The sequence below is a fragment of the Halichoerus grypus genome, chromosome 8 (assembly GCF_964656455.1).
Source record: "Halichoerus grypus chromosome 8, mHalGry1.hap1.1, whole genome shotgun sequence".
NCBI lineage: Eukaryota > Metazoa > Chordata > Mammalia > Carnivora > Phocidae > Halichoerus > Halichoerus grypus.
The window spans coordinates 104,733,412-104,757,740 of record NC_135719.1 but is presented as its reverse complement, the minus strand read 5'-3'; the positions used below and the strand labels follow the sequence as shown (position 1 = coordinate 104,757,740).

General features: G+C 38.7%; 2 protein-coding genes across 9 annotated transcripts in view; one reads left to right on the top strand and one right to left on the bottom strand.

Annotated features, from left to right (window-relative positions):
* ATL1 (atlastin GTPase 1) overlaps positions 1 to 4,215 on the bottom strand; it is an 81,544-nt gene extending 77,329 nt beyond the window's left edge. For all 3 annotated transcript variants that reach the window (XM_036110784.2, XM_036110770.2, XM_036110774.2), the window contains exon 1: positions 4,031 to 4,215. The gene's annotated coding sequence lies outside the window, so the exon portion shown is untranslated. The remainder of the gene's footprint in view (positions 1 to 4,030) is intronic.
* A 95-nt stretch (positions 4,216 to 4,310) lies between these two features.
* MAP4K5 (mitogen-activated protein kinase kinase kinase kinase 5) overlaps positions 4,311 to 24,329 on the top strand; it is a 107,893-nt gene continuing 87,874 nt past the window's right edge. For 4 of the 6 annotated variants that reach the window (XM_078053659.1, XM_078053656.1, XM_078053657.1 and 1 more), the window contains exons 1-2: positions 4,311 to 4,446; positions 4,697 to 4,913. In XM_078053659.1, coding sequence (XP_077909785.1) covers positions 4,806 to 4,913 — 108 coding nt within the window. In that variant the 5' untranslated portion in view covers positions 4,311 to 4,446; positions 4,697 to 4,805. Of the gene's footprint in view, positions 4,447 to 4,696; positions 4,914 to 24,329 lie in introns of those variants that run through there. The other 2 variants (XM_078053655.1, XM_078053658.1) reach the window with 2 other exon arrangements.

The window sequence follows — 24,329 nt, the reverse complement described above, 5'->3', positions numbered from 1 at the left end:
CAAAGCAAGGGTTTCTTTTCTGAGGCTTCTTCCAATTCCTGTAACTATCAATCAGGGTTCTGATAAGAGAGATACAGCACAGAAAGAGAATCTAATGAAAGGACTATTTATAAAAATGAGGACAGGGTTAAAGGAACCAATAAGGGAGAGTGAAACACCGTGAGACCAGCAACAGCGGAATGCCGTTATCATACTCGGCTTAAAGGGGCAAGGAAAAAGAGAGCTAGTTAGAATCCTCTAAGAGCAATACAGCTGTAGGACAGGGCCACAGCCAGGCAAGGTAGTCTCTTCTGTACATTAGGGCTTCTCAGAACACTAGTTTATATGAGGTGTGAGCAAACTTCAAGCATCCCTTCTGAATGTTATACTTATTATACTGTGAGGAAATCAACAAGGAACAACATATGATTATTTATAACTTACATTTTTTTTCTTAGCTACTGAATTTGCAGACAGGACCAAATTGTGAACTGAATACAAGAACACTGCTACCAGTCCTCATTAAAACCTAAAATCCACCCTGGGAGTCAAGATTAATAAAAAAAGCATTTTAACATATCAGATGATCATTTCAAGCTGGATAAAAATGGAATGTGCATTGCCTTCCTCAAGTCTTCTTTTTCTATTTTTTTAAATTTTATTTATTCATATATTTTTAAAGATTTTAAGTAATTGCTACCCTCAAGTAGGGCTCAAGCCTACAACCCTGAGATCAAGAGTCGCAAGTTCCACCAACAGAGCCAGTCAGGCACCCCTAATTCTTCTTTTTTAAAATTCCCATCATAATGACCTGATACTGATTCTGAATGAGATACATGTTCTATTGCTGTCCAGGGCAAAACAGAATTTTTCTATACTTGGAAAATATGGTTCTTCAATAGACAACTGACCCTAACTAATAACAGAAAGAATAGCTGAACTATTTGAAAATCTAAATCATAACTGTGGCAGATGTCTTCCAAAATTTAATTAATTTATATCTAACAAATCTATGGAGCAATAAACTCAATTACACAGAGTTACATTTTGCAACTAGTTTATGCTGGAAGGTTCATCAGGAGATTATATAGGTTAAGCCTATATGTTCCATACACAAAAATTACTGTCCTCATGCTCTGTTCTGTCACACTTGAGAGTTTTAATTAGCCTTTCTGTTTGGATAGTAAGTTGTGAAGCTTACTAACTTCTACCTAGAAGTTAAAAAATTTTAAGTCCCCAATTTTTTTTTAATTCAGCGTTGGCTAAAGTTGAAACCAGAAGCCACCGATTATAATTAGCATTTTACTAAAGAACTTTGAAAGAACGGAAAACACTACAAAGCACAGAGCAAACCATTATAGGTTGTTATGTAGATAAGAGTAAAACCTGGAAGATGTTTACATGTCAGATATTATGAAGACACAATGAATATATGATATTGAGGCTGCGATGAAGGGCCTATCAAGCTATATCTATTCTTATTCCATACCTTGTTATAATATTGGGTAGTTTGTAAGAAACTCTCCTGTTAGCTACAATTTTTTAATTATTACTTTTATTATTATATTACTTTTACTTAGTAATATAATACAAAATTTTATTTATTTAGTAATATTTACTACTATTATTTTTTTAAGATTTTTAAAAAAGATTTTATTTATTTATTTGAGAGAGAGAGTGAGAGCAAGCACAGAGGGAGAGCGAGCACAGAGGGAGAGGGAGAAGCAGACTCCCCGCTGAGCAAAGAGCTCCTTTGGGGCTGATCCCAGGACCCTGAGATCTTGACCTGAGCCAAAGGCAGATGCTTAACCGACTAAGCCACCCAGGTGCCCCACATTATTTTTTTTTAAGATTTTATTTATTTATTTGACAGAGAGAGACACAGCGAGAGAGGGAACACAAGCAGGGGGTGTGGGAGAGGAAGAAGCAGGCTTCCCATAGAGCAGGGAGCCCGATGTAGGGCTCGATCCCAGAGCCCTGGGATCATGACCCAAGCTGAAGGCAGACACTTAACGACTGAGCCATCCAAGCGCCCCACCACATTTTTTCTTTATTATTGAAACTATGTGCTTAATTGTTTACAATGTAAAACTAAATTTATGTACCATATGTTTATTTTATGGAAATTGAACTTGAATTTCTCTACCAACCGTATAATATTTAACCCATCAGCTATGAATTCACTGATCTTATTTAAATGAACTCAACCAGTATTTTAAAATCCTTAAGATTCTTTTGGAGTTGGAATAAAGCAAATGTTTTCCTCTTTGCATCAATTGTGGTACAAGTAATGATTATAACAGACACATTTTTTAACCACCACATAGAATTTCAATTTTTTCCATGCTATCCACCTCTGGGTTGATGGTCAAAGCATATGGATCTGCCATTGCTGGCAACATAAAAATATCTGCACTCCAGAGTCTTGTTGAAGCCTATGACCTTAAACTTTTTATTGCCCAATTCATATCAAACATTGTGTTTCAAGAATAACATGCTTGAAGGATTACCAGACATTTATCCTTGTTCCAAATTGGGAATTCAGAGTTTTCACTTTATGAAGGCTCATGAGGTAAACTTTTCTAAAGTCTTCAGATCAGGACAAGATGTGCCTCTCTTGATCAATTGCTTCATTGTGATCTCAAAAACACTATAAAACTCTCTGGCCAATTTGCTGCATTGTTTGGTATCCTATTTTCCCTCTCTTCAACAGCATACCTATTTCTTCGTTTACTTATTTCTATTTTGTGGTATAGTATGTATTTTCTGTATGCTGCCTCAAATTCTCTGGAATAATGCAAGTATAAATAAGTAAGAATAAATTTCAGACTAGAGAAAGGATCAATGCTTATAGGGTCAAAGGAAGAAAAAAAGAATCTATGACAGTAAACAAGTACTAGGATACCAATAGAACATTTGAAAAGATTTTGAGTCATTGAAGCCAAAAGTATGTGCCCACCAAAACAAGTGCCAAGAAGCTTTGAAAGAAGGAACTGTTCTTCAACAATTTTTTCAATGCAGCAAACACATAGGCTTTGTCCATAGAGCATGTAAGTCTGAGCTTACTTATGTTCCCTAAATAAGTGCCCTTTGTGCATGAAGCACAAGAAAATACATATATTCCTTGTCCTGTTAAGGTGTAAATTTAATTTCTGCATTATACAATTAATTACAATGATCACCAACAAGGAGTATATTACCCAAGAACAGAACTGAATTGAATGTTCAAAACCACAAGCCAACATCTGCAACTTGCTCTTTTGTGATTTTTCAGTTACTAAATGCATTGGCTGAGTGTTATCTGGCTTTTATGCTCAAAACCTCTACTGAACTCCAGAAATATCTTTGCCAGGATACATAAATCTGGCAACTTTATTTCTACCTTCAGAACAGGACTGGAACTGAAACTGCAAAATAGTTTGTGAAACATCAGCCAAATTACTTCCTCGAACTCCTGTTCCATATTCTGTGCACTGCGAATTATTTTACAACCTCTTCTATTTGATAACCCTCTTCATAATCCTGTAAAGTGCCTTATCAACACTTTCCGAGGTGTCAGATGCAAAACCTTATTCTCTTCAAGCTGCAGATAACGATACTGAGATATTGCCAAATAATGATGTCTTGCCCCAGACACATACTGAGAAGGTCCTAGATCCAGAATCACGTTGTGGTCTCTGCTCTTGTTTTAGCTTCTGCAGAACTCCGGATCTCATTCAAGGAGCAATCCCCGCGGTGAGGCACCGCGTGTGCCCAACAGGGATAAAGGCCACTGAGGCTCAGAAATGTGGAAAAACCCAGTGGAAGACAGGTTGTGCAGGTGTGTAGGGAAGCCTCAAACTGGTCCCACTGGGAATGATTTGCAAAACAGGAAGGTGCAGTAGGGTGTGCCGCGCCTTAGTTGACCCGGCACTCCCCCACCTCCTTCCCTGGCGCCCCACGGCCAGGTTACTTCTGGCCCAGTGCCCTCAGCGTACCTTTTCCGTGTTGAACTGGAAAGGCTGCCCTCGTGCCCACCCTTCTCCCTCTACCCGTCACCCTCCAAATTTACCTGACGAAGCTGGGGGGCGGTTTACCGGAGGCCCGTCGGTTCACGAATGCCCAGGGGCGTCCGTAATCTCAGTGGGCAGCACAGCCTGGGCCCCGAAAGGACGCGCCCGGCCAGGGGGCGCGGTGGCCTGGCGGCCGGGAGGGTGTCGTGTCCCGAGCAGGCCTCAGGGCGGCACTCTGGTCCCGCGGCCGGCGCGCTCGGGCGGGCCGCTGGGCGCCGACCCACGCTGGCCGGGAACGTTTCACCCGGTGACGCAGCCCCGGGTGGGGGACGTGGTGCGGCGGCGGCGGCGGCGGCGACGGTACGCGCCTCCGCCGCCGCGAGAGGACGTGCGGTGCGGTGGGAGGCGGCGGCGCAAGACCTGGAGTGGCCGGCGGGTGCCGGGAAGCGGGACGCGCGCGCCGGCGCGGAAGTAGGTGCGGGACTCCGCGCTCAACAAAGAGCCGGGCCGCCCCCCTCGGGTACCGAGCCGGCCCCAGGCCCCCGGCGGGCGGGGAGACCGGCCGGGCTGTTCGCGGGCGGTCAGGAGGGGGAAGGGCCGCGCCCGGGACGGGACTGCGGGGCGCCGTGGACCCTCCCAGGCCCGCCTGACCGCGGCCCCCGGCGGCGCGGAAGGGAAGGGGCTGGGCCGCTCCGGGTTGTAGCCTTTGCTCGTCCCTCGTGCAGGCGGAGCTGCGGGCAGAGGCTCCATGTTGGGAAGCGGCGCCGCTCGTCCTCGTTAGCGGGAATCGGGGCGCCGCGGGCAGAGCCAGCGGGGGCCGGGCCCTGAGCGAAGATGGAGGCCCCGCTGCGGCCTGCCGCGGACATCCTGAGGCGGAACCCGCAGCAGGACTACGAGCTCGTCCAGAGGGTCGGCAGCGGCACCTACGGGGACGTCTATAAGGTGAGGCAGGCCGGGCCCGGCCCCGAGCCGGGCTGCTTTCCTGCGGTCGGCTGGCTCCCGGGAATAGGGCCACTTTCTGGTCAAGTATGAGACGTGGGGAGGATGCCTTTATTGTTGCATCTTGGGGATGAAGCGGACGGGTTTCTTTTTTACTCAGCTCAGAGCACCCTGTCTATTCATTGCTTGCTCTGATCGCCACCAACACGTAAAACTAACCACACCGTTGCAAATCACTGTTGTACTTTTTTTGTGTGGCATAAAGGCTTTTTACGTTTATTTGTGGTATCCAGGGAACTTCGAATCCCCTAGCACATGAGGATGTACTAGGCTTAGCATGGAAAAATGCTTCATGAAAGACGGTAGATGAGAAACAATATTGACATTAGACATTTGCATTTAGAGAAAAAAATTAAGTGGTTGAGCTTGATTTAAAAAGTCATATGAAACCAGGTCTGTCAATTTTAACTGTAATCAGTGTAATACTAATCAAAATGATGTGTGCACAAACATCCTGTGTAGAATTCTGCTTTTCCTGGCAGATGTTTCATCATTTGTATTTGGTTGATTTTTTTTTCCCCTACTTTAGCAGTTCCTCTCTCAGGGATTTAGAACATTCCATGACCAAGAGGGGATAAGAGCTGTTGTGTTTTTAATTGTGTTCTTTCGCATTATTTGAGACAAACGGGAGGGTAAGGTATTGTTAATTTGGGATTAAAGAAGAGTTATAGAGAAGCAAACTGAATTCCCTAAATCCATTGAGTTCTTGAAGGATTAAAAGGAAAGAGATTGTTTCAGATTGCTTTATGCTTTTTGTTTTCTATTTCAAAAGGAGCGTTAATGCAATTCATATGGCTATATTAAGGGAAATTTCCTTTGATTTTTGCAACAGCTTTGTTTACTGGATTTAATCATGATATATATCCCATTATTCCAAACAACACTCCTGTATATAGCTGAAATGGCCTTCTGTCATATGGGTAATTTACTGTCGACTCCTCTGGGGTATGTCGTTGTATTGCACAGATGGCAAAATGGAAAGAAAACATCCCTTTTTTCTCTTTTTCTGCTTTTGTTATTCCATTAATAATAATGATTCAAGGTGGTATATGACAACTCTAGCACTGTGTCATTTGACTGAAATGGACTGTGATGGGTAGGCTTTTTATTCATTAAAAGGGCATTTGAATCTTCTATGTAGGCACTGTTCTAGGTATGGGATGTTGAACTATGAGGAAGGTCCCAGTTCTTGCCCTGTGAATACCTTTGAATTCAAAGTGGATAATAAAAACAGAATCCTCTTTATGTAGAATTAGAGGTAATTAACTCTTCATTGTTTAGCCATGAATTAGCCATTTTGTGGAAGGCGCTTTAAAAAGTTGAAATTCCTATTTTGCCTTCTCAGTCCTACTTTTTAGTCATTTTCATCTTATGATTCACTATGTATTAGATAAGTTCAATTCAGTTCATGTTAACAAAATAGTCTAAATTCCAGTTCTTGTATATTTTCTCTTCTTCCTACTACAAGAAAATTTAAAGTGTTTTCCCCACAAAAATCTCAAAATAATCCACCCTTTTTTTTTTTTTTTAAATAAATATAATAACTAAAGCAACTCTCTGGAACAGGATTTTATTCTTGCCAGGAAAAGCAAAGGGTTGTGTTAAAGGGAAGGCTAATGCTTGTCTTTGACCCTGGTGCCTCCCTGCCCTGTGTCTCTCTTCCACAGCTCCTAAACAGAGGGTCAATGACTGAATATTTATCATACATCATCTACCCCCTCCACCCCGCCCCATCTCCTTCCTCACCACATTCATGTTCTCTCACATTCACATGTATACTCATTCCATTCTTGGTCAGCCTCTGATTCCTAAACATCCTCAAAATCCTGGTTCTTGTTTTCCTTTGTTCTAATTACCTGGAATCACCTTCCACCCCCCCCCCCCCACCTTTTCAAATGTTGCTGTCTTACTTGTCCATGAAAACCTTCCTCACAGGCTCCTCCAGGAAGCCCTAGCTGTTCCCCTTTACCTCTCCCCCCCATCTATTACTTTCCCCTCTTCATTCTGTTCTAGCCACACCGACCTGTTTGCTCTTCCTTAAATATAATAAGCATCTTCCTACCTTTGGGTCTTTGTTCTAGCTATTTCCTCTGCTCAGAATGTTTTTCCTCTGACAGCCATGACTTCTGCCCTCTCTCCTTGCTAAACCCTCCATCTTTTTTTCCTGATTTATTTTTTTTTTCTTTGCACGTAATCACCATGTAACATAATCTTTCCTTTTTTCTTGTTTATTATCTTTTTCAATCCACTAACATACTCCATGAGGGCAGGAGTTTTATCTGTTTTCATTTCTCTATCACTAACAGTACCTGGAATTATGCCTGGTGCAGAGTAAGTGCTAAAAATTTGATGAATGAATGAATGAATAATTCTCAGTAATTCTATCACCTAGTTGTCGGGACATATTCTTTTGACATCACAACATTAAGTTAGCACTTAATACTCTGTGTTAATATGTAATGCCTATTATATCCTGCTATGTATTTTTTGTACAAATTTTAATTGTTTTGAGTTCTCGAGGAAAACTGTTTCTGGAAAACTATTTCATAGCATACCCATTTTCAGCTGTCTAAATCCTACAGAATTGTGTCAGCTTGTATTTACTTTTATAAACCTAAAAACACGTAACATTCAGAATGTAGTGCTGAAGTTTTGAAGCTCAGAGCAGTTAGAGTAATTTTGCTGTTTATCACTGTGTTTCTGATGAGCTGAAAATCCTTGGAAGCTTTAGAAGTATTTTCAGTCAGTGAGGGGCGCCTGGGTGGCTCAGTCGTTAAGCGTCTGCCTTCGGCTCAGGCCATGATCCCAGGGTCCTGGGATCGAGCCCCACATCGGGCTGCCTGCTCTGCGGGAAGCCTGCTTCTCCCTCTCCCACTCCCCCTGCTTGTGTTCCCTCTCTCGCTGTCTCTCTGTCAAATAAATAAATAAAAAAAAAAAAAAAAAAAAAAAGTATTTTCAGTCAGTGATATAAACTAGTAAAATAATAACAGTGAAGAATAATGAAGGTAAGTTAGTTGCTCTTCTAGTCGGGTATTATCTACTTTTTTAAATAAATATTACAACTATAGCAACTGTCTGGAGCAGGATTTTATTCTTACCAGGAAAAGCAAGTATCTTATGAAGTACAAGCTTTAAAAGGACTACAGCTTTGAGACTCTTTGTGAATTATATATATGCTCTTCAAAAACACAGATCCCCTCTGAAGCTCCTGTCTTCGCTGAGAATCTCTAGTAGGGGAGAGTTCAATCTTGAACTGGCTATTCCCTGGTTGAAAAGATAAGAATTCTTTTAGATAAATAGAGCAAGAGCAGGAAATGGTAGAGGGGAAAGAAACAAAAAAAGAAATGAGGTGGAAGATGGGTGAAGGATTAAATTTCAGCTGAGTAAATTTTATTTGTAATTAATGTTAATATTTAAATCTGCCAACAGGAAGAGGAAGTCTGGAGATTTAGTGTTTTCACTACCTTCTGTCCACAGAAGAACTAGACATGTCAAATGATCTAGACAATTATAGTATCATGATATAGTTTATAATTAACAATACAAGCCATTGAGGTGGTCTTTATCAAAATATTTTTTTTTAATTTTATTTATTTATTTGACAGATTAGATAGAGAGCACAAGTAGGCAGAGAGGCAGGCAGAGGGAGAGGGAGAAGCAGACTCCCCGCTAAGCGGGGAGCCCGACGGGGGGCTCGATCCCAGGACCCTGGGATATCAAAATATTTGAATCAAAATTGTTCCCAACCTCTATTCCAGAGAAGGTCTAGGAATCTTTTTTTTTTAACTTTTGTGGGCTATAAATTCAGAGTGGGCAAACCCATGTATTTTTTTTCTAATCTGCGTGCTTTTTCTGATTGATTATACAAGTATGACATGTCTAGCTACAGGAGGGAAGGAATAGATGTCTCTGGTTCATCACTGTGTGAGAGATAGATGCTCAATAAGTATTTGTTGAATGATATTAGTTATAGAAAATTGCCCAGAGATAACACAGTTAATAATTCAATATAGTTTATTTCAGGCTCTTTTCCTGTTTTTAAACCAATATGTTTCTAAAAATGGCTTTTATAAAACAAGGATCACAATGTATATCTTTTTTTTCTACTTGAATAGGAATGGCTAGCATTTTCCCTGGTCATTAAATATTCTTCAAAAATACCATTTTTAAATGATCTATTGAACAAACACTCATTTGGTGACTCATTCTAAGGTTCATATTTGTTTTCAATTAGAAAAATTTTTTTGCAATTATAAATAATGTATAATTTATATGGAAATCTTTGTCATGTAGTTTTAAAACTTTCATGGGTTCTTCTGGGTGCTGGATGAACTGGGTCCACTGGGACAAATCCCTCTTTTATATATACCCTCCTTTTCTCTCCCTTAAGCCAGAAGTCACAATTCTGGAATGACTTGAGGCATTTTGACGCATATTTCAGGATCCCATTGTATAGATTCATTTATTCTTTTTTTTTTAATTAAGATTTTATTTATTTATTTGACAGAGAGAGACACAGCAAAAGAAGGAACACAAGCAGGGGGAGTGGGAGAGGGAGAAGTAGGCTTCCCGCTGAGCAGGGAGCCCAATGCGGGGCTCAATCCCAGGACCCTGGGATTATGACCTGAGCCAAAGGCAGACGCTTAACGACTGAGCCACCCAGGTGCCCCAAGATTCATTTATTCTGGAAATATTTATTGGATGCCAATTGGATGTTAAGGTATGGGGAGGGAGACACAAGAAAGAAAAAGTACACTATCAACAAGGAACTTATAATTTAGTCAGGAAAACAGATATGTAAACAGTTATAATAGTGGAAGTGCTATAGTAGAAGTGAAGTCAAATACCTAATTCTGTTTTTCCTGGGAATAGGGGAAGGGAGGAGAGGAGAAAGAACTCTGATGTGAACTAGGGAGGGTTAACAGAGGAAGGGGCATTAACTGGATTGTAAAAGAATGCAGAGTGATTTTCAGGTGGACAAGATGGGAAAGATATTTCAGGCTATGGGAATAGTGGATGCAAACACCTGGCATCTTGAGAAACCATGATGAATTTTGAGGGATCTGCATCTGCAGATTTGGTGTGACCAAATATAGCAGAAATGTCATAGATGGAGAACATGGGCTATTTTCTGGAAAAAAAGGGCCAGATAATGGACCTTATATGTCATGTCAAAGAATTTGGATTTCTTCCTATAAACTGAAGAGACACTGAAGAAGAGAATCTCTCATGTTGTAGAGGATGGATTAGGTACAGTTGCTGGAAGTATAAAGACCAGTTATTGAATAATCCAAATGAGAGTTCATGCAAGCCTAAATTTAGGTTCTGGAACTGGAGATAAAAGGAAGGGATGGATTTGAGTCATATTTAGAAGATGATCAGAATTACCTGATGATTAATTGGGGGGGGGGACAAGTAATCAGTGGCATTTAAAATTCTGACTTGGGTGATAATATTGCTGCCATCAACAAAATTAGAAAATACTAAATGTGTGGGTCTGGATCTTGTGTCTGGTTTTAGACATATGGCATTGCATTGGTGGGTATGTCTAATAGATGGTAGGAAATGTAGCTCTGGCCTTGAGAGATGAACTGGGGATACAGGTTTGGGAGTCATCATCACTTTATGGGGTGGTACCTATGAAATATAGGTGAGGTCACCCAAGAGAGTTTATAGGAGAGTTGAGGAAATGCTGTACTGTTAGAGTGGTGGCAGAAGAAAATGATATATTGAAGGTGTCTGAGAAGGAACAAAGAGGGATGAGGAAGTTCTTTACATAGAAATCATAGTTCTTTACATAGAGCTCATCTCTATCATCTCCTGCATCCATTCTTTTTCCCTTCTGTTCTGACTGCAATAAGGAAAATATATTGATCTTCAGAAATTATAAATCTGAAGTTTTGTGTCATTCCTCCTCTATTCTTCTTATCCATGGAATAAAGCCTTAGAATAATATACACTTTAAGGCCCTGCCTATCCTGACGTTCTAACCATTCTGAACTTTATTCAGTTCCTTATATTCACTGTACGTTCTGTCCTTTACGTTTTTGTGGGTACTATTTCCTTTTCTTAGAATTCTCTTCCTCTTCTTTCTCCTCTGTCTTCGGGTTTTTTTTCTTTAAGATCTGTTTATTTATTTGAGAGAAAGAGAGCACACAAGCAGGGCAGTGGGCAAAGGGAGAGGGAGAGAGAGAATCTCAAGTAGATTCCCCACTGAGCATGGACCCTGAAGAGGGGTTAAATCTCACCACCCTGAGATCATGACTTGAGCCAAAAATCAAGAGTTGGTCACTTAACCGACTGAGCCACCCATGCACCCCTGGGTTTATTTTTAAACATTGCATTTTTAGGGAGGCCTTTTCTGTCCCTTAAATAAGGTCATATCTGTTTGCTGTATGATTTCTTACCCTAATACTCATCATTTTTCACGTCATTGTTGCTGTCAGTCTTCCTCCTCTATTCAAACTGCATGAGAACAGGGACCTTGTGTTTACCATTGGATCAGCTAGCCTAGCATGGTGCCTACCAGATAGTATGTGCTCAATAAATACATTTTGAAGGAGTGAGCAACCTAGTGCTCATACAAATAAAAGTCAGAAGGGTTCTTTAAGAGCAAAAGATTCAACATCAATAATCATCAGGGAAATGCAAATCAAAACTGCAGTGAAGTATCACCTTACACCAGTCAGAATGTCTGGTATCAAAAAGACCAGAAATAACCAGTGTTGGCGAGGATGTGGAGGAAAAGGGATCCTCTCACCCTGTTGGTGAGAATGTAATTTGGTGCAGGCACTGTGGAAAACAGTATGGAGGTTCCTCAAAAAATTAAAAACAGAAATGCCATATGATCCAGTAATTCCACTACTGGGTATTTACCCAAAGAAAACAAAAACACTAATTCAAAAAAAATATATGCATCCCTGTGTTTATTGCAGCGTTATTTACAGTAGCCAAGATATGGGAGCATCCCAAGTGTCCATCGATGGTTGGATAAAGAAGATGGGGTATAGCTATACAGTGGAATATGACTCAGCCAAAAAAAGAATGAATTTTGCCATTTGCGATGACATGGATGGACCTAGAGGGTATTATGCTAAGTGAAATAAATCAGACAGAAAGACAAATACTATATGATTTCACTTATATGTGGAATCTAAAAAACAAAACAAATGAACAAACAAACAGAAAAAGCAGAAACAGAGCCATAAGTACAGAGAACAACTGGTGGTTGCCAGCAGGGAGGGGGCAAGGGGTAGGGGGATGGGCAGAATGGGTAAAGGGAAGTGGGAGGTACAGGTGTCCAGTTATGGAATGAACAAGTCATAGGGATGAAAGGTACAGCATAGGGAGTATAGTCAGTGGTATTGTAATAGTGTTGTATGGGGACAGACAGTAGCTATACTAGTGAGCATAGCATAACGAATAGGGTTGTTGAATCACTATGTTGTGTACTTGAAACTAATGTAACGCTGTCAGCTATCCTTGAATTAAAAATAGAATAAATGTGTTAAAAAGCAAAATTGTTGAAGTATAAATGGTAAGTAAGGAAGTAGAGGGAATGTAGACCCCTCCTTGAAGCAATGTAACTGTGAAAGGAAGAAGCAATGAGACACACAGATGTTTCTTCCACTATTTCTGTTTTTTTCCTTCCACTGAGGCTGATTACAGCTTTTCAGTTATTATTCTTCAGGATTGTTTTATTACCCAGTGACCAGGAGTGTTGCTGAATTTAGAGAAGGAATTCCACAGGGAATGAAAACAAGACAAAGAATTTGGGAGGAATTGAAAATTGAGAAAGACTAAAGACAAAAACTTAGGATGGGATTGTTAGGGACTTAGATAGGGAATACTTTTAAAGCTTACTTCCCTCCCTTTTTTCTACCCTCCCTCCTTTTTTTCTCTCCCTCTTCCTCTCTCAAGTAGAGCCTCCGTTGATTACCAGCCCCAGTTGTTTCCCTACAGTATGGTTAGGATGAGGCACACTGATGAATGGGGAGCTGGAATGGAGCAGGGTGATGACAGGGTGGAAAGGGGTATTTAACATTCAACCAATATTTAGAGGACTTCTTATGTGCCAGACACTGTACTGGGGCCTTGGGATACATAGGTGAACAAAGTAGACAAAGATTCTTGCTCTCATGGAACTTACATTCTAGTAGAGGGATAGAGACGATAAACATAATAGATAAGTTGTGTATATGTTAGTAGGCGATTAAAGATACGAAAAGAAGGAAACGTTGAACAGGTTAAGGGGCATCAGGATCGCCAGGGTGGGATGGGGGGCAGTTGGGGAATTATATGAGGATCATCAGGGTATGCCTCATTGAGGTTAGATTTGAGCCAAGACTTAAAGCAAATGAGGGACTTAGCTATGTGGATATCTGTGTAATCAGAAGTCTTAAATATCAATCTTACTGAATCATCCGACCCTATCACTACAGTTAAATTGTAAGCTTAGGGTGAGGAATTAGAACTAAGACATAGTCGTTGCCATCATCCCATCTTATTGGCTGGTGCAAGAGTACAGATCATTGTGATTTTAATTAAATTAAGTTCATCTGTTGGAGGTGTTACCCATTCCTATGTAATTTTTCAAAAGCATGATTTTGTAAACAAATATGTAGCTGCCGCTACTATATCTCTCTCTACTAGTGATCTCTAATCTTTAAATGCTAATAAGTAGGCATGCCTAATGGCCCCAAATATGAAGGTGATAGAAAATGGATGTATATGCTGTTTATTATCTCTCTGACATTTGATATCAAAACATCACCTACTTTCTCTCTTTTTTTGATAGTAATACCATTTGTTTGAATATACTGTCCTTTCTGTGCCCTGGTAGTCTGGCATAAGAGATTATTGGGTTTTCATGGTAGTGTGAGAGAGAGTGAATAATTTGCAAAAATAGGTTAACAGCAAAAAATAAGGACTGTGCTTCAAAAATCTTATTTAAAATTACATGTTTTATTAAGCTAGTGGATATCTTATTAAAAGTTAATTAGATGTTATGTTAAATATTGTGTAAGGTTACTGTGAAAATAAAGTGTGTTATTAGGATGAAGTGTACTATTACGGATGTTTACTATTTTATAAATCATCTGGTTAAATCTTTTTCTTTTTTAAAGATTTTCTTTATTTATTTGACAGAGAGAGCACAAGCAGGGAGAGTGGCAGGCAGAGGGAGAGGGAGAAGCAGGCTCCCCGCTGAGCAAGGAGCCCAAAGTGGGGCCTGAGCCGAAGACAGACAGTTAACTGACTGAGCCAGCCAGGCGCCCCTGGTTAAATCTTAATTTAGTATTTCTTACTGTGCAGAAATAGGCTTATTTTATGACTGCCTAAAAAAAGAACATGGTTCTGGTTGTAGATATGAAGCTCTGGACTATGACTGAAGGCAAATTATTTAAAAACTCTTTTCTACCTTCATAGAAATGTTGTGAAAACTATAAAAGAAGTCTTTAAAATACTTTCATCTTGGTGAAGGTAGACATAAAACAGTCTGGTGTTTTATTTATATGTCTACAAATCACTGGTGCAGGTGTATAAATTCTAGTTTCAGCATTACCTTGTGGATATAGCCTTCACCTTAGGCTTATAATACATTTTAGTGTTTTTGTTGTTTTTATTACTTAGGTTCAGCATTTTCACTTTAACCATCATTTCCAGTGTTTTTGATAAAGACAAATGGGATAGATTGCAGATTGATTTAGATTTCTTATTCTGCTTTTGCTTTCAAAATTTATAAAAGTTTCACTTCTCAGCTTTAAATTGTGGTTTCAGACCAAATATACAGGAAGAGAAACATGAAGGTTATTAACAAGTGATAACTTGTATTTTCAGGGCTTTGTTGTCAATTTGAGAACTTAGTCCAAGTTCATATTAATTGGAGCAGGCACTTTCACTCGGCTATACTGGACTAATCGTACATTGGCTATTACTCTCCAGTTATGTGAAGTACCTTTTAAGTTAGTGTAGATAACTCTCTGTAAAGGGCAAGATGAACTTAGGTCGAACGGATCTTTATTTCTGTTAAATGTAATCATCTTCCACTGAGATTTTGAGAAGATGAATTGGGAAGCCAGGCAGATAGCCTGATCTATCCTTGGAGGTGTTTGGGCCCATGAATCATATCGGCCCCCACCTTCCAACATTTTTACAAAAATGAAATCGGATTAAAGTGACTAAGAGTGACTAATGTTTGTTTAGCTCTTTCATAATCAGTGTATTATTTGTTTCTTACAATAATCCAATGCAGTAGGGACAGGTATATTATCATCTCTGGTTTACCCAAGAAAAAACTTACTATTTGTCCTAGATCTTACTGTAAGTGGCACTATGAGGTTTTGAATCCAGATTTTCTGACTCTGTAATCTCTGTTATTTCCACTATTCTCAGCTGCCTGGCGACTGTATCTTTAAATTCATTGGGGCACACACAGCCCTTAACACGTTGCTTACCACATAATAAGCTCTGAACAAATTACGGTCAGATGAAACTTGGTGGCCTCACTCCTCGCTGAGAGATGAGGGATTTTTTTGGACAGATTTGAACGTGCATATAAACTTCAGTTTGCGGCACTAATTTTTAAGAGACTTTTTCCTGTTACCCCTTCTGGTCATTACTCTTACCCTCATATTTTCCAAATCAGAACCCAGGGTTGATTTGCCTTTACTATGGAGATGACTCAGCTCATAGTCACCCTACAATGGAAATAACTAAAAAGAGAATCTGTCCTTTTTCTTCGTTGTTGGGACACTCTTCTATTGTGCCTTCTCTTGCCCTCATTTTGTCTGGACTTTAAATTTACGGTTATTGTTATCTAGATTAACTGAGTCCCATAGACTGTATTGTGTAATGCTGTTATAAATTAAAATAAAATACTAATTATTTCAGGCAGTTATCATTAAGTAGTTACTTCTGTGTGCTTCTATCCAATTTAAGGTAAATAGGACTGCCTGAGAAGGATGTGACTTTTAGCATTATCTTGTGAACCACTCTGTTACTTCTCACACACATGCACCTCCTTTTTTAGGTGAGCTGTGCCTTCTTCCCCTCTTTTTTTTTTTTTTAAAGATTTATTTATTTTGGGGCACCTGGGTGGCTCAGTTGCTTAAGCGTCTGACTTCGGCTCAGGTCATGATCCCAGGATCGTGGGATCAAGCCCTGCATCAGGCTCCTTGCTCAGCAGAGAGTCTGCTTCTGCCTCTCCCTCAGCTCATGCTCTCTCTGTCTCTCTCTCTCAAATAAATAAATAAAATCTTTTTTTAAAAAAGATTTATTTAATTTTTTATTTGAGGAAAAAAAGAGGGAGCATGCATGCAGTGGGGGAGGGGCAGAGGGGGAGAGGGAATCTCTAGCACTCCCAGCTAAGGGCGGAGCCGCTGTGGGGCTTGATCCCAGGACCCTAAGATCATGACAGGAGCCAAAATCAAGAGTCAGCCACTGAACCAACTGAGCCACCCAGCTGTCCCACAACTTTTACAATTTAAGCTTTTTAGCTATTAATTGTTTAGATGATGAAGATGCTTGGTTCCCTACCAGTTTTTTGCCAGGAATAATTTCCTGTTCTTATTTCGGCAGTAGCATAGATCCATGGGTAGGACTTGCCTTCCGGTTTTGCCTCTCTTCCTTGCCTAGGCATAAATAGCCTTCTTTCCTACCTTTTATTTTTAAAATACATTTTAAGTAATATGAGTTAATTTTAGAAAACTATGATATAGGAATGAATGAAAAATTACCTATATCTTCTTTACCAAAAGATAAACATTGCTGTTTATATCTTTGTAGACTTTTAAAAGATAATATTGAGGGTATATACATAAATCATAATATATATAAGCACATATATAATATATAATATATACTATATATGATAATGAAGATTTTTTCATTTAACAGTATATCACAAACAACTTTTTATGTTAGTGAAAATATACATTTTATATTTGTATATTATTTCCTTGTATCATTTTACAATTTAAAAAAAATTTTTTTGACTTAATATTTGTTTTGCTTAGATTTTTGGCCTCATTATACAATTTTTAATCCATTATTGTTGAACAAGTAGATTGTCTCCAGGATTTCCTTATTATAAGCAATGCTGTGATTAGTGTCCTTGAACAAATTCTTAACACAAAAGTAAAACTCTTTAAGTAAATCTCTAGAATTCAATTTTCTAAGCTTTTTGAAATTTTAGTGAATTTTGACTAATTATTCCTCAGAAGTGTTGAACCCACCAACACTATTTTAATCTTAAGCTCTTTCTTCCTTTTTCTTTGCCATTAGGACATCCAGATAATTCAATTTAAGTAATCTTTTGGATGGAACTCTCCTTTTAATAAAATCAATCTTTTCTAAGGGTTAGGAAAATGCTTTTCACAGGCAATAAGTGTCCTAACAGGCTAAGGCTTTAGTGTGTCCTGAGAAACAAAGTCATGTGGACAGATGTAGAGTAACCTTAACAGGAAGGCTTCAGGCTCTGAATATGTCTGCCTGGGAATATATCTGCAGGGGAACGCTGCACTGCAGTCTCCTGTGGCAGCAGGAGCACCTGTCTAGACCTGTACAACTGTGTGGAAGGCAGCTTGGAAATACGCCATAAAAATTAAGGAATTTGTGAGTTGGCAGGGACTTCTCACGCAGTGCAAAAATCCCAAACCCTATCCTTGACAAGTGGTCATTTAACTTATTTAAACAATATGGACATAGTATGTTCAGAAGTAATCAGTTCTTTTTAGGTGCTATCTGTAATCTGTCCCATTGAAACTCAAACAGAGCAGGTACATCTTTGTAATTCTTTGCTCTTACTCCAGCAACACTACCCTCATATCTGACGTATCTGATGCATAGGTTGTGCTCAATGAAAAAAAATATTAAAACAATGAATGACTAATCTTTATTTTAAATTTTCATGTGGAGGTTATGCCATAAGTGACTCCACCCTTATTATATTTTGTTCCCATAAATTTAAGTCTTACTGGAAGTAGTTTCTTGAAATTCATATAACAATTTATATATGTTAATATGTCTAGTGTTTATAACCTCCCTTTTTACTAAAAGGATTTATAAGAGAAATAAAATGAAGCACTTTGCTCTTGTCAGAGGATAAGGTATTCCATTCTGTTTTGAATATAACGCTTTAGACATTTATTTTTAAATTTTAAAAGTATCATAACTTTATAGAAATTCAAAAAAAGAAGTCCCCTTTAGTGCCATGAGTCTAGTGTTATAACTGCTATCATTTTTGTTGGACATCAGACTTGGAGCACTTAGTCAAAGTACATAGTAACCAGAATGGTAGGAACGGTCTGGAAACTATATGTGGCATTTTGAAGGGATTGGATGTTTGTCTGTAGTTAGAAAGAAGCTTCTATATATATATATGTATATATATACACACATATATATATTTTATTTATTTGAGAGGGAGAACACAAGTGGGAGAAAGAACAGAGGGGGAGGGAGAGGGACAAGCAGACTCTGCACCAAGCAAAGAGTCCGACGTGGGGCTCTATCCCAGGACCCTGAGATCATGACCTGAGCCAAAACCAAGAATCTGATGCTTAACTGACTGAGCCACCCAGGCACCCCAGCTTTTATATTTTTTATCTGAGCAGGGTTAAAATTAGAACCTAGACCCTGACTGCCATAGGGACTCAATAAATACTTAATAAATTAATAAATTTAGATATCTGAAATTGGTCACAGTAGGAGGAATATGCTAAATCAGTATTATCTCACAGTCCAAAACGAGGACCACTGAGGAGAAATTATAGGAAAGTAGATATTGCTTATCATAAAAAAAGCCTTTACACAACTAAAGTTATCCTAAAAATGAATGTATCCAATTGGCTAAATTACCGCTACAAAGTAGAAAAGAATTGTTTTTTTAGAAGGAAGTTGAATTAGATGATTTCCAAGAATTTCTCCAAACTGGGCTTCTAATAGAACAGTATCTCTGGAGTGGTTTTGGTTTTGTCTATTTTCACTGTTCCTTAAATGTGGGTGATTTTTTTTACATTCTATTCTTGACTTTCTTTTCTTATTCTCCATATTCTTCCTAAGTAATCTTAACTACCTGGCTTGGATTCAGTCATGTTGATGGTGCCCAAATCTGTCTCCAGTCCAGGTTAGCTCTTGAACTTCAGGAGCTATCTATTAAGTGGCTTATAGGGTATCACTAGTTGGTTTTCCATTGGAACCTAAAAGTTAAATATGTTCAAGTCTGAGCCATTCATCTATGCCCCTTCACTACCTTCCTGTCTTGCCCCATAAGATGTGTTCATCTTCTTTGTCTGTCTTTGTAGTGAATGGGACCACACTGTCCACTCAGTTGTGCAGTCCAGAAACTAGGGGTTATGCTAGGCTTGCTGTTTCTTTGCATTTCACATTAATTAACTTACCAGTTTGTAATGGAGACAAGCTTGAACTAGAGTATAACAGAGGAGGTAAAGGGAAGTGAATGGATTTGATTTATATTTTTAAGCCATCAGGATTTGCTTATATATCAGATGTAAAGAATGTGAAAGGAAAGAAATGAAGAATGATCTTGGGTTTGGATTTAAGCAACTGAATGGATACAATTAATTTTATTTAGATTGGGAAGATATGGAAATGAATGGATTTATGGAGCAGGGATAATTTAGTGTTCTGTGTTAGACTTGTTAAAGTTGAGATGCCTGTCAGGTTTCCATGGATTTAGGAACCTGGAGCTGAGTAAGGAGAGATTTGTCCTGGAGATGGTTGTTAAAGCCATAGGACTACATAGGAGAATGTTAGATAAAGAAAAACTGAAATTCCATCATCACTCAGGATAGTTAAGAAAAGAGGGAGTAATAAAGAGGCTGAGGCATTATTGAAGGTTTGAAGAGAAGGGAGTAAAATAGTCCTTATGAAGAGTGGAAAATCACCTTCTCCTAGTGGAGAAGTTATAGTTTGAAATTTGTGTTATGATTTCAAAATAAGACCAGTCAACATTATTTTAAATTCGTTTCCAGCAGCATTTAGCTAGCTAGCTTTCAATACCAATATGGAATGAGTGGATGATTGGGTTTAATCAGATTAGGATCTTGCCAGGCAAGTGTGATACATGGGAAGATGGGAAAGAAGTAAGAGAGTGTAAGAGAGTGACTGTAAATGGAGTGATTGACCATGGAACCCTGAAAGTTAAGGGAATGTGAGGAATTGAGATGTAATTGGTAGCCATAGGGGAATACTTTCATAAGAATGGAAGGACTAGTGAACTGAAAGGATAGGTCATCAGCAGGAAGTAAGTGTTTGAAATCAAGATTCAGATAGGAGGTCAAGGAATGAAAAGTTAGGAAATAGATCTGGAGGATGAAGTCTCTAAAGACTTCCTTTAGAGGCAAGAGAAGAGGTGGAGAAGATGACTGTGAACCAGAGGCTATAAAATCTTAATGAACAAGGAGGGGGTGACCAAGAAGTTAGTAGATGGTAGCTACAAGAGAACAATGGGTGAGACAGTCTGTCTTGAGCTGCAGAGGAATCTTATGTCTCACCATTCCCTTCTTTACACTCTTAAGTTCCCTTAACACAAGATAATTTTACTTCTTTGAGATGCCCGTGTTTTCTCCTATCTTTACACTGTTGCCTGGAATTCTGCCATAATCACTTACCACCACCACCACTACCATGCTTCTCCCGCAACCCCAAGGTCTCTCATCAGGTCTCAGTTTAGATTTACTTTCTCTTGGAAGCTTTCCCCAGCCAACTTTGAATGGGGTCAGAACCCTCCTATGTTGTCTTTTATCACCTTTGAGGGCACTTGTCACAATGTATGGTATTTACTGTTTACTTCTTCTCTCTCTCCAACTGTTAAAAGCCTTGGAAGACAGGAACTTTTTTGTTTAATTATATCTCCAATATCAACAACAGTACCTGGTGCATAGTCAGTAATATTTGTTCAGTGAATGAACCAGTCAAAAACAGTGTTCCATAAAGATGCAGGTATAGAGGTTTTATAGCCTATGATATAATTGTTTACATTTTTTGTGGATGAACCAGTACTTTGCATTCTTCAAACCTTACAGATGCTGTATTGTAGTTCATATTCTTAAATCTCGGATGCATAATCCTGACTGAGAAATAGTCACTGGCCGCTAGAGATAGCTTGTTAAATACAGAGAAGTCTCGATTTTCTGTTGTTATGTTAAAGAATATTTTTGGAGGAAGGGGCCATATTTAAAACTGGTGGCCCCAGTTGGCTTTACAGAAAAGTTTTGTGACCCTAAAAATATGATGGAAGGAAGTTAATTGGAGATAGGATGAGGGGCCTAATGTTAAGAACATAAAGTTGTGTATAAAGGCTGAGCTCACTTACCTTCATGGTGACTGTCTTGGTTGCCGTAGGTTTTAGATGACTGTCATTAGTTACCAGTTTCATTTTTTGACCTAATTTTAAAAAATTCTCTTCTAAAAAATTCTAACTTCATCGTGACAGAGGTGTAATGTTCATTATTAAGTCTTATCTTCCTATTCTTTCTTGAAAACTTGTAGGTAAAATGTGTAGACACAGGACTTTTCCTTTAATTATTTTTAGTCACCTTAAAAATTTTACAGCATGTGAAGAAGTTCATGGCTGAAAAAACTGGCAGCTGCATGGTATTGTTGAAATAGAAATGGCTTAATCAGGAAGATCAGCATCTTTACTTTTTTTTTTTTTTTACCTTTGACCAAGTGGAACTCTAAGGGTAACTTTTTAATATGAATTTAAAAATCCAAGACTGGACAGTTTGAGTTAAAATGCTTCTCTGATAGTAAATTGACTTGGAAATATTAAGAGGTTAAGGGGAAATGCATTAGCAATGAGAATAGAAACTTAATTTAACTGGAAAGGCTCTTTCATGGATTTTATTGTGACATTGACCCATTTATTATTAGTTTATCTTTCCCCACCGAGTAATTTCAATTCCTAATTAATAAGAGTTAAATAAGAGAAAAGCAGGGTGCCTGGGTGGCTCAGTCAGTTAAGTGTCTGCCTTCAGCTCAGGTCATGATCTTGGGGTCCTGAGATCGAGCCCCACATCGGGCTCCCTGCTCAGCGGGGAGTCTTCTTCTCCCTCTCTTTCTGCCCCTCCCTGCTGCTTGTGCTTGCGTGCATCTGTCTCTCTCTCTCTCAAGTAAATAAAATCTTTTTAAAAAAATAAGAGATTAGCTATAGTAACATTTTATTAGAGTTCTGGGTGTTTAGTATACTTTTAAGTCTGAATAGTGAATACCAATAACCTACTAAAATACCTAGGAATCAGAAATATATTTAGATCCTTTTTGTACAAGTGCTTTGGTACTTCCATTAGTTTCTTTTGCAGGATTTTCAAATTCTTGTGCGTTAAAAACAAAAATACTTGAGAATATCGCATTAAACTTGGAGGGAATAGTTGGGTTTCAAAATCAGTATTATGTATGACTCTTCTGGATTATAGTGTGAAATTACACAGTTAAATTTCTGAAAGATCTCTTTAGTAAATTGAATCTGTAAAGTCTCTGTTTAGATCTTTTTTTCTGAAAGCCTCTTTGCCTTTTATTATAAAAGAGCCTGGTACTGCTTTCTGTTTTAAAAATCCAGCTGGAAAATTACAGAGTACAAAAATTTGCCCATCGGTTCTTCATTTGGAGAGAACAGAAGTGTGTCTTCAAAATGGAGACTGACCTTTAAGCGTTCTATCAGTGGGAGTTTTAGCTTTTATTATTTTTCTTTACTTTTTACTTCTGTTACTACATATATTTTGGCTTCTGCCTGGTACAGCTGAATGTTAAAATACCATCTTTATTTTATGTGGTTCTGTAATTGTTGTTCATATCCTCCAATGAGCTGTTTCTTTCTGAGCCCCTCAGAATCTCTAAAAAAACAAACAAACAAACAGAAAAACACAGCAAGGTGTCCTTGGTCTTTGTGTCTTTATTTTGGTTCTATTAAATTGAAACAACATATTTGTGTTGATTGTAATCATGAAAATTGACTCCTAAATGTGTCTGAAAGTATCCTATACTTAAAATAGTTTTCTATGTATTCTTTTAAAAATAATCAATAGACTTAATTTTTAGTACATTTTTAGATTACAGAATAAGCAAATAGTATGTAGAGCTACATTCATCTACCCCCCCCAGCCACCCACATACCCATGGTTTCCCCTTTTATTAACATCTTGCATCAGTGTGGTACATTTATTACAATTATTGAACCAGTATTGATATATTATTTTAGTCCATACTTTAAGATTCACTTGTTGTGTTGTACAGTTTTATGGGTTTTGACAGATACATAATGATGTGTATCCATCATTACAGTTTCACACAGAATAGTTCACCACCCTAAAAACCCCCTATGCTTTACGTATTCATCACTCTCCACCCAAACCCCTGGCAACCATTGTCCTTTTTGCTCTCTGTAGCTTTACCGTTTCCAGAATGTCACATAGTTAGAATCATATGGTATTAGACTGACTTCTTTCACTTAGCAGTATACATTTAAGGTTCATATCTTTTCATGGCTTGATGGCTCGTTTTTTTAAATCACTAGATAATATTCCACTGTGTGGATGTACCACAGTTTGTTTATCATTACCTATTGAAAGACATCTTGATTATTTCCAGTTTTGGTGATTATGAATAAAGCCTGCTATAAACATTCTTCTACAGGTTTTTGTGTGGACCTAAGTTTTTAACTTAATTGGGTAAATGATAAGTGGGGATTGCTAGATCATATGGTAACGCTATGTTTAGCTTTGTAAGAAACTGTCAAACTGTCAGTATATGTGTTCTTAAGAATCAACCAAATTGGGGCATGTGGGTGGCTCAGTCGGTTGAGCCACTGACTCTTGGTTTCGGGTCAGGTCATGATCTCAGGGTTGTGAGATCTGCTTGGGATTCTCTTTCCCTCTTACTCTGCCCCTCCTCCCCGCTCGATTTCTTTCTCTCTCTCTCTAAAATAATTAATTAAAAAAAAAGAATCAACCTAATTAAAAATCTGGAAGGATATACTCTAAACTATTAACAGTAGTTACCTCAGGGGATGAAATGGGGGGAGATGGGGGGGGACTGTCATCTTATTTTGTAATATCTGAATTTTTTAAAACAAAATACTATTTTGTAGTAATTTTTTACGAATAAAATTTTTCTCTAAAATACTTTACTTAATGCATACTAATAAAAATTGAAAATGAGGGGTGCCTGGGTGGCTCAGTTGGTTAAAGTGTCCAACTCTTGGCTTCAGCTCTGGTCATGATCTCATGGGTCATGAGATTGAACCCCGAGTCAGGTTCCGCACTCAGGGGGGAGTCGAAGATTCTCTCCCTCTGCCCCTCCCCCCACTGGCTTATGCCCTCTCTCTCTCTCAAATAAGTA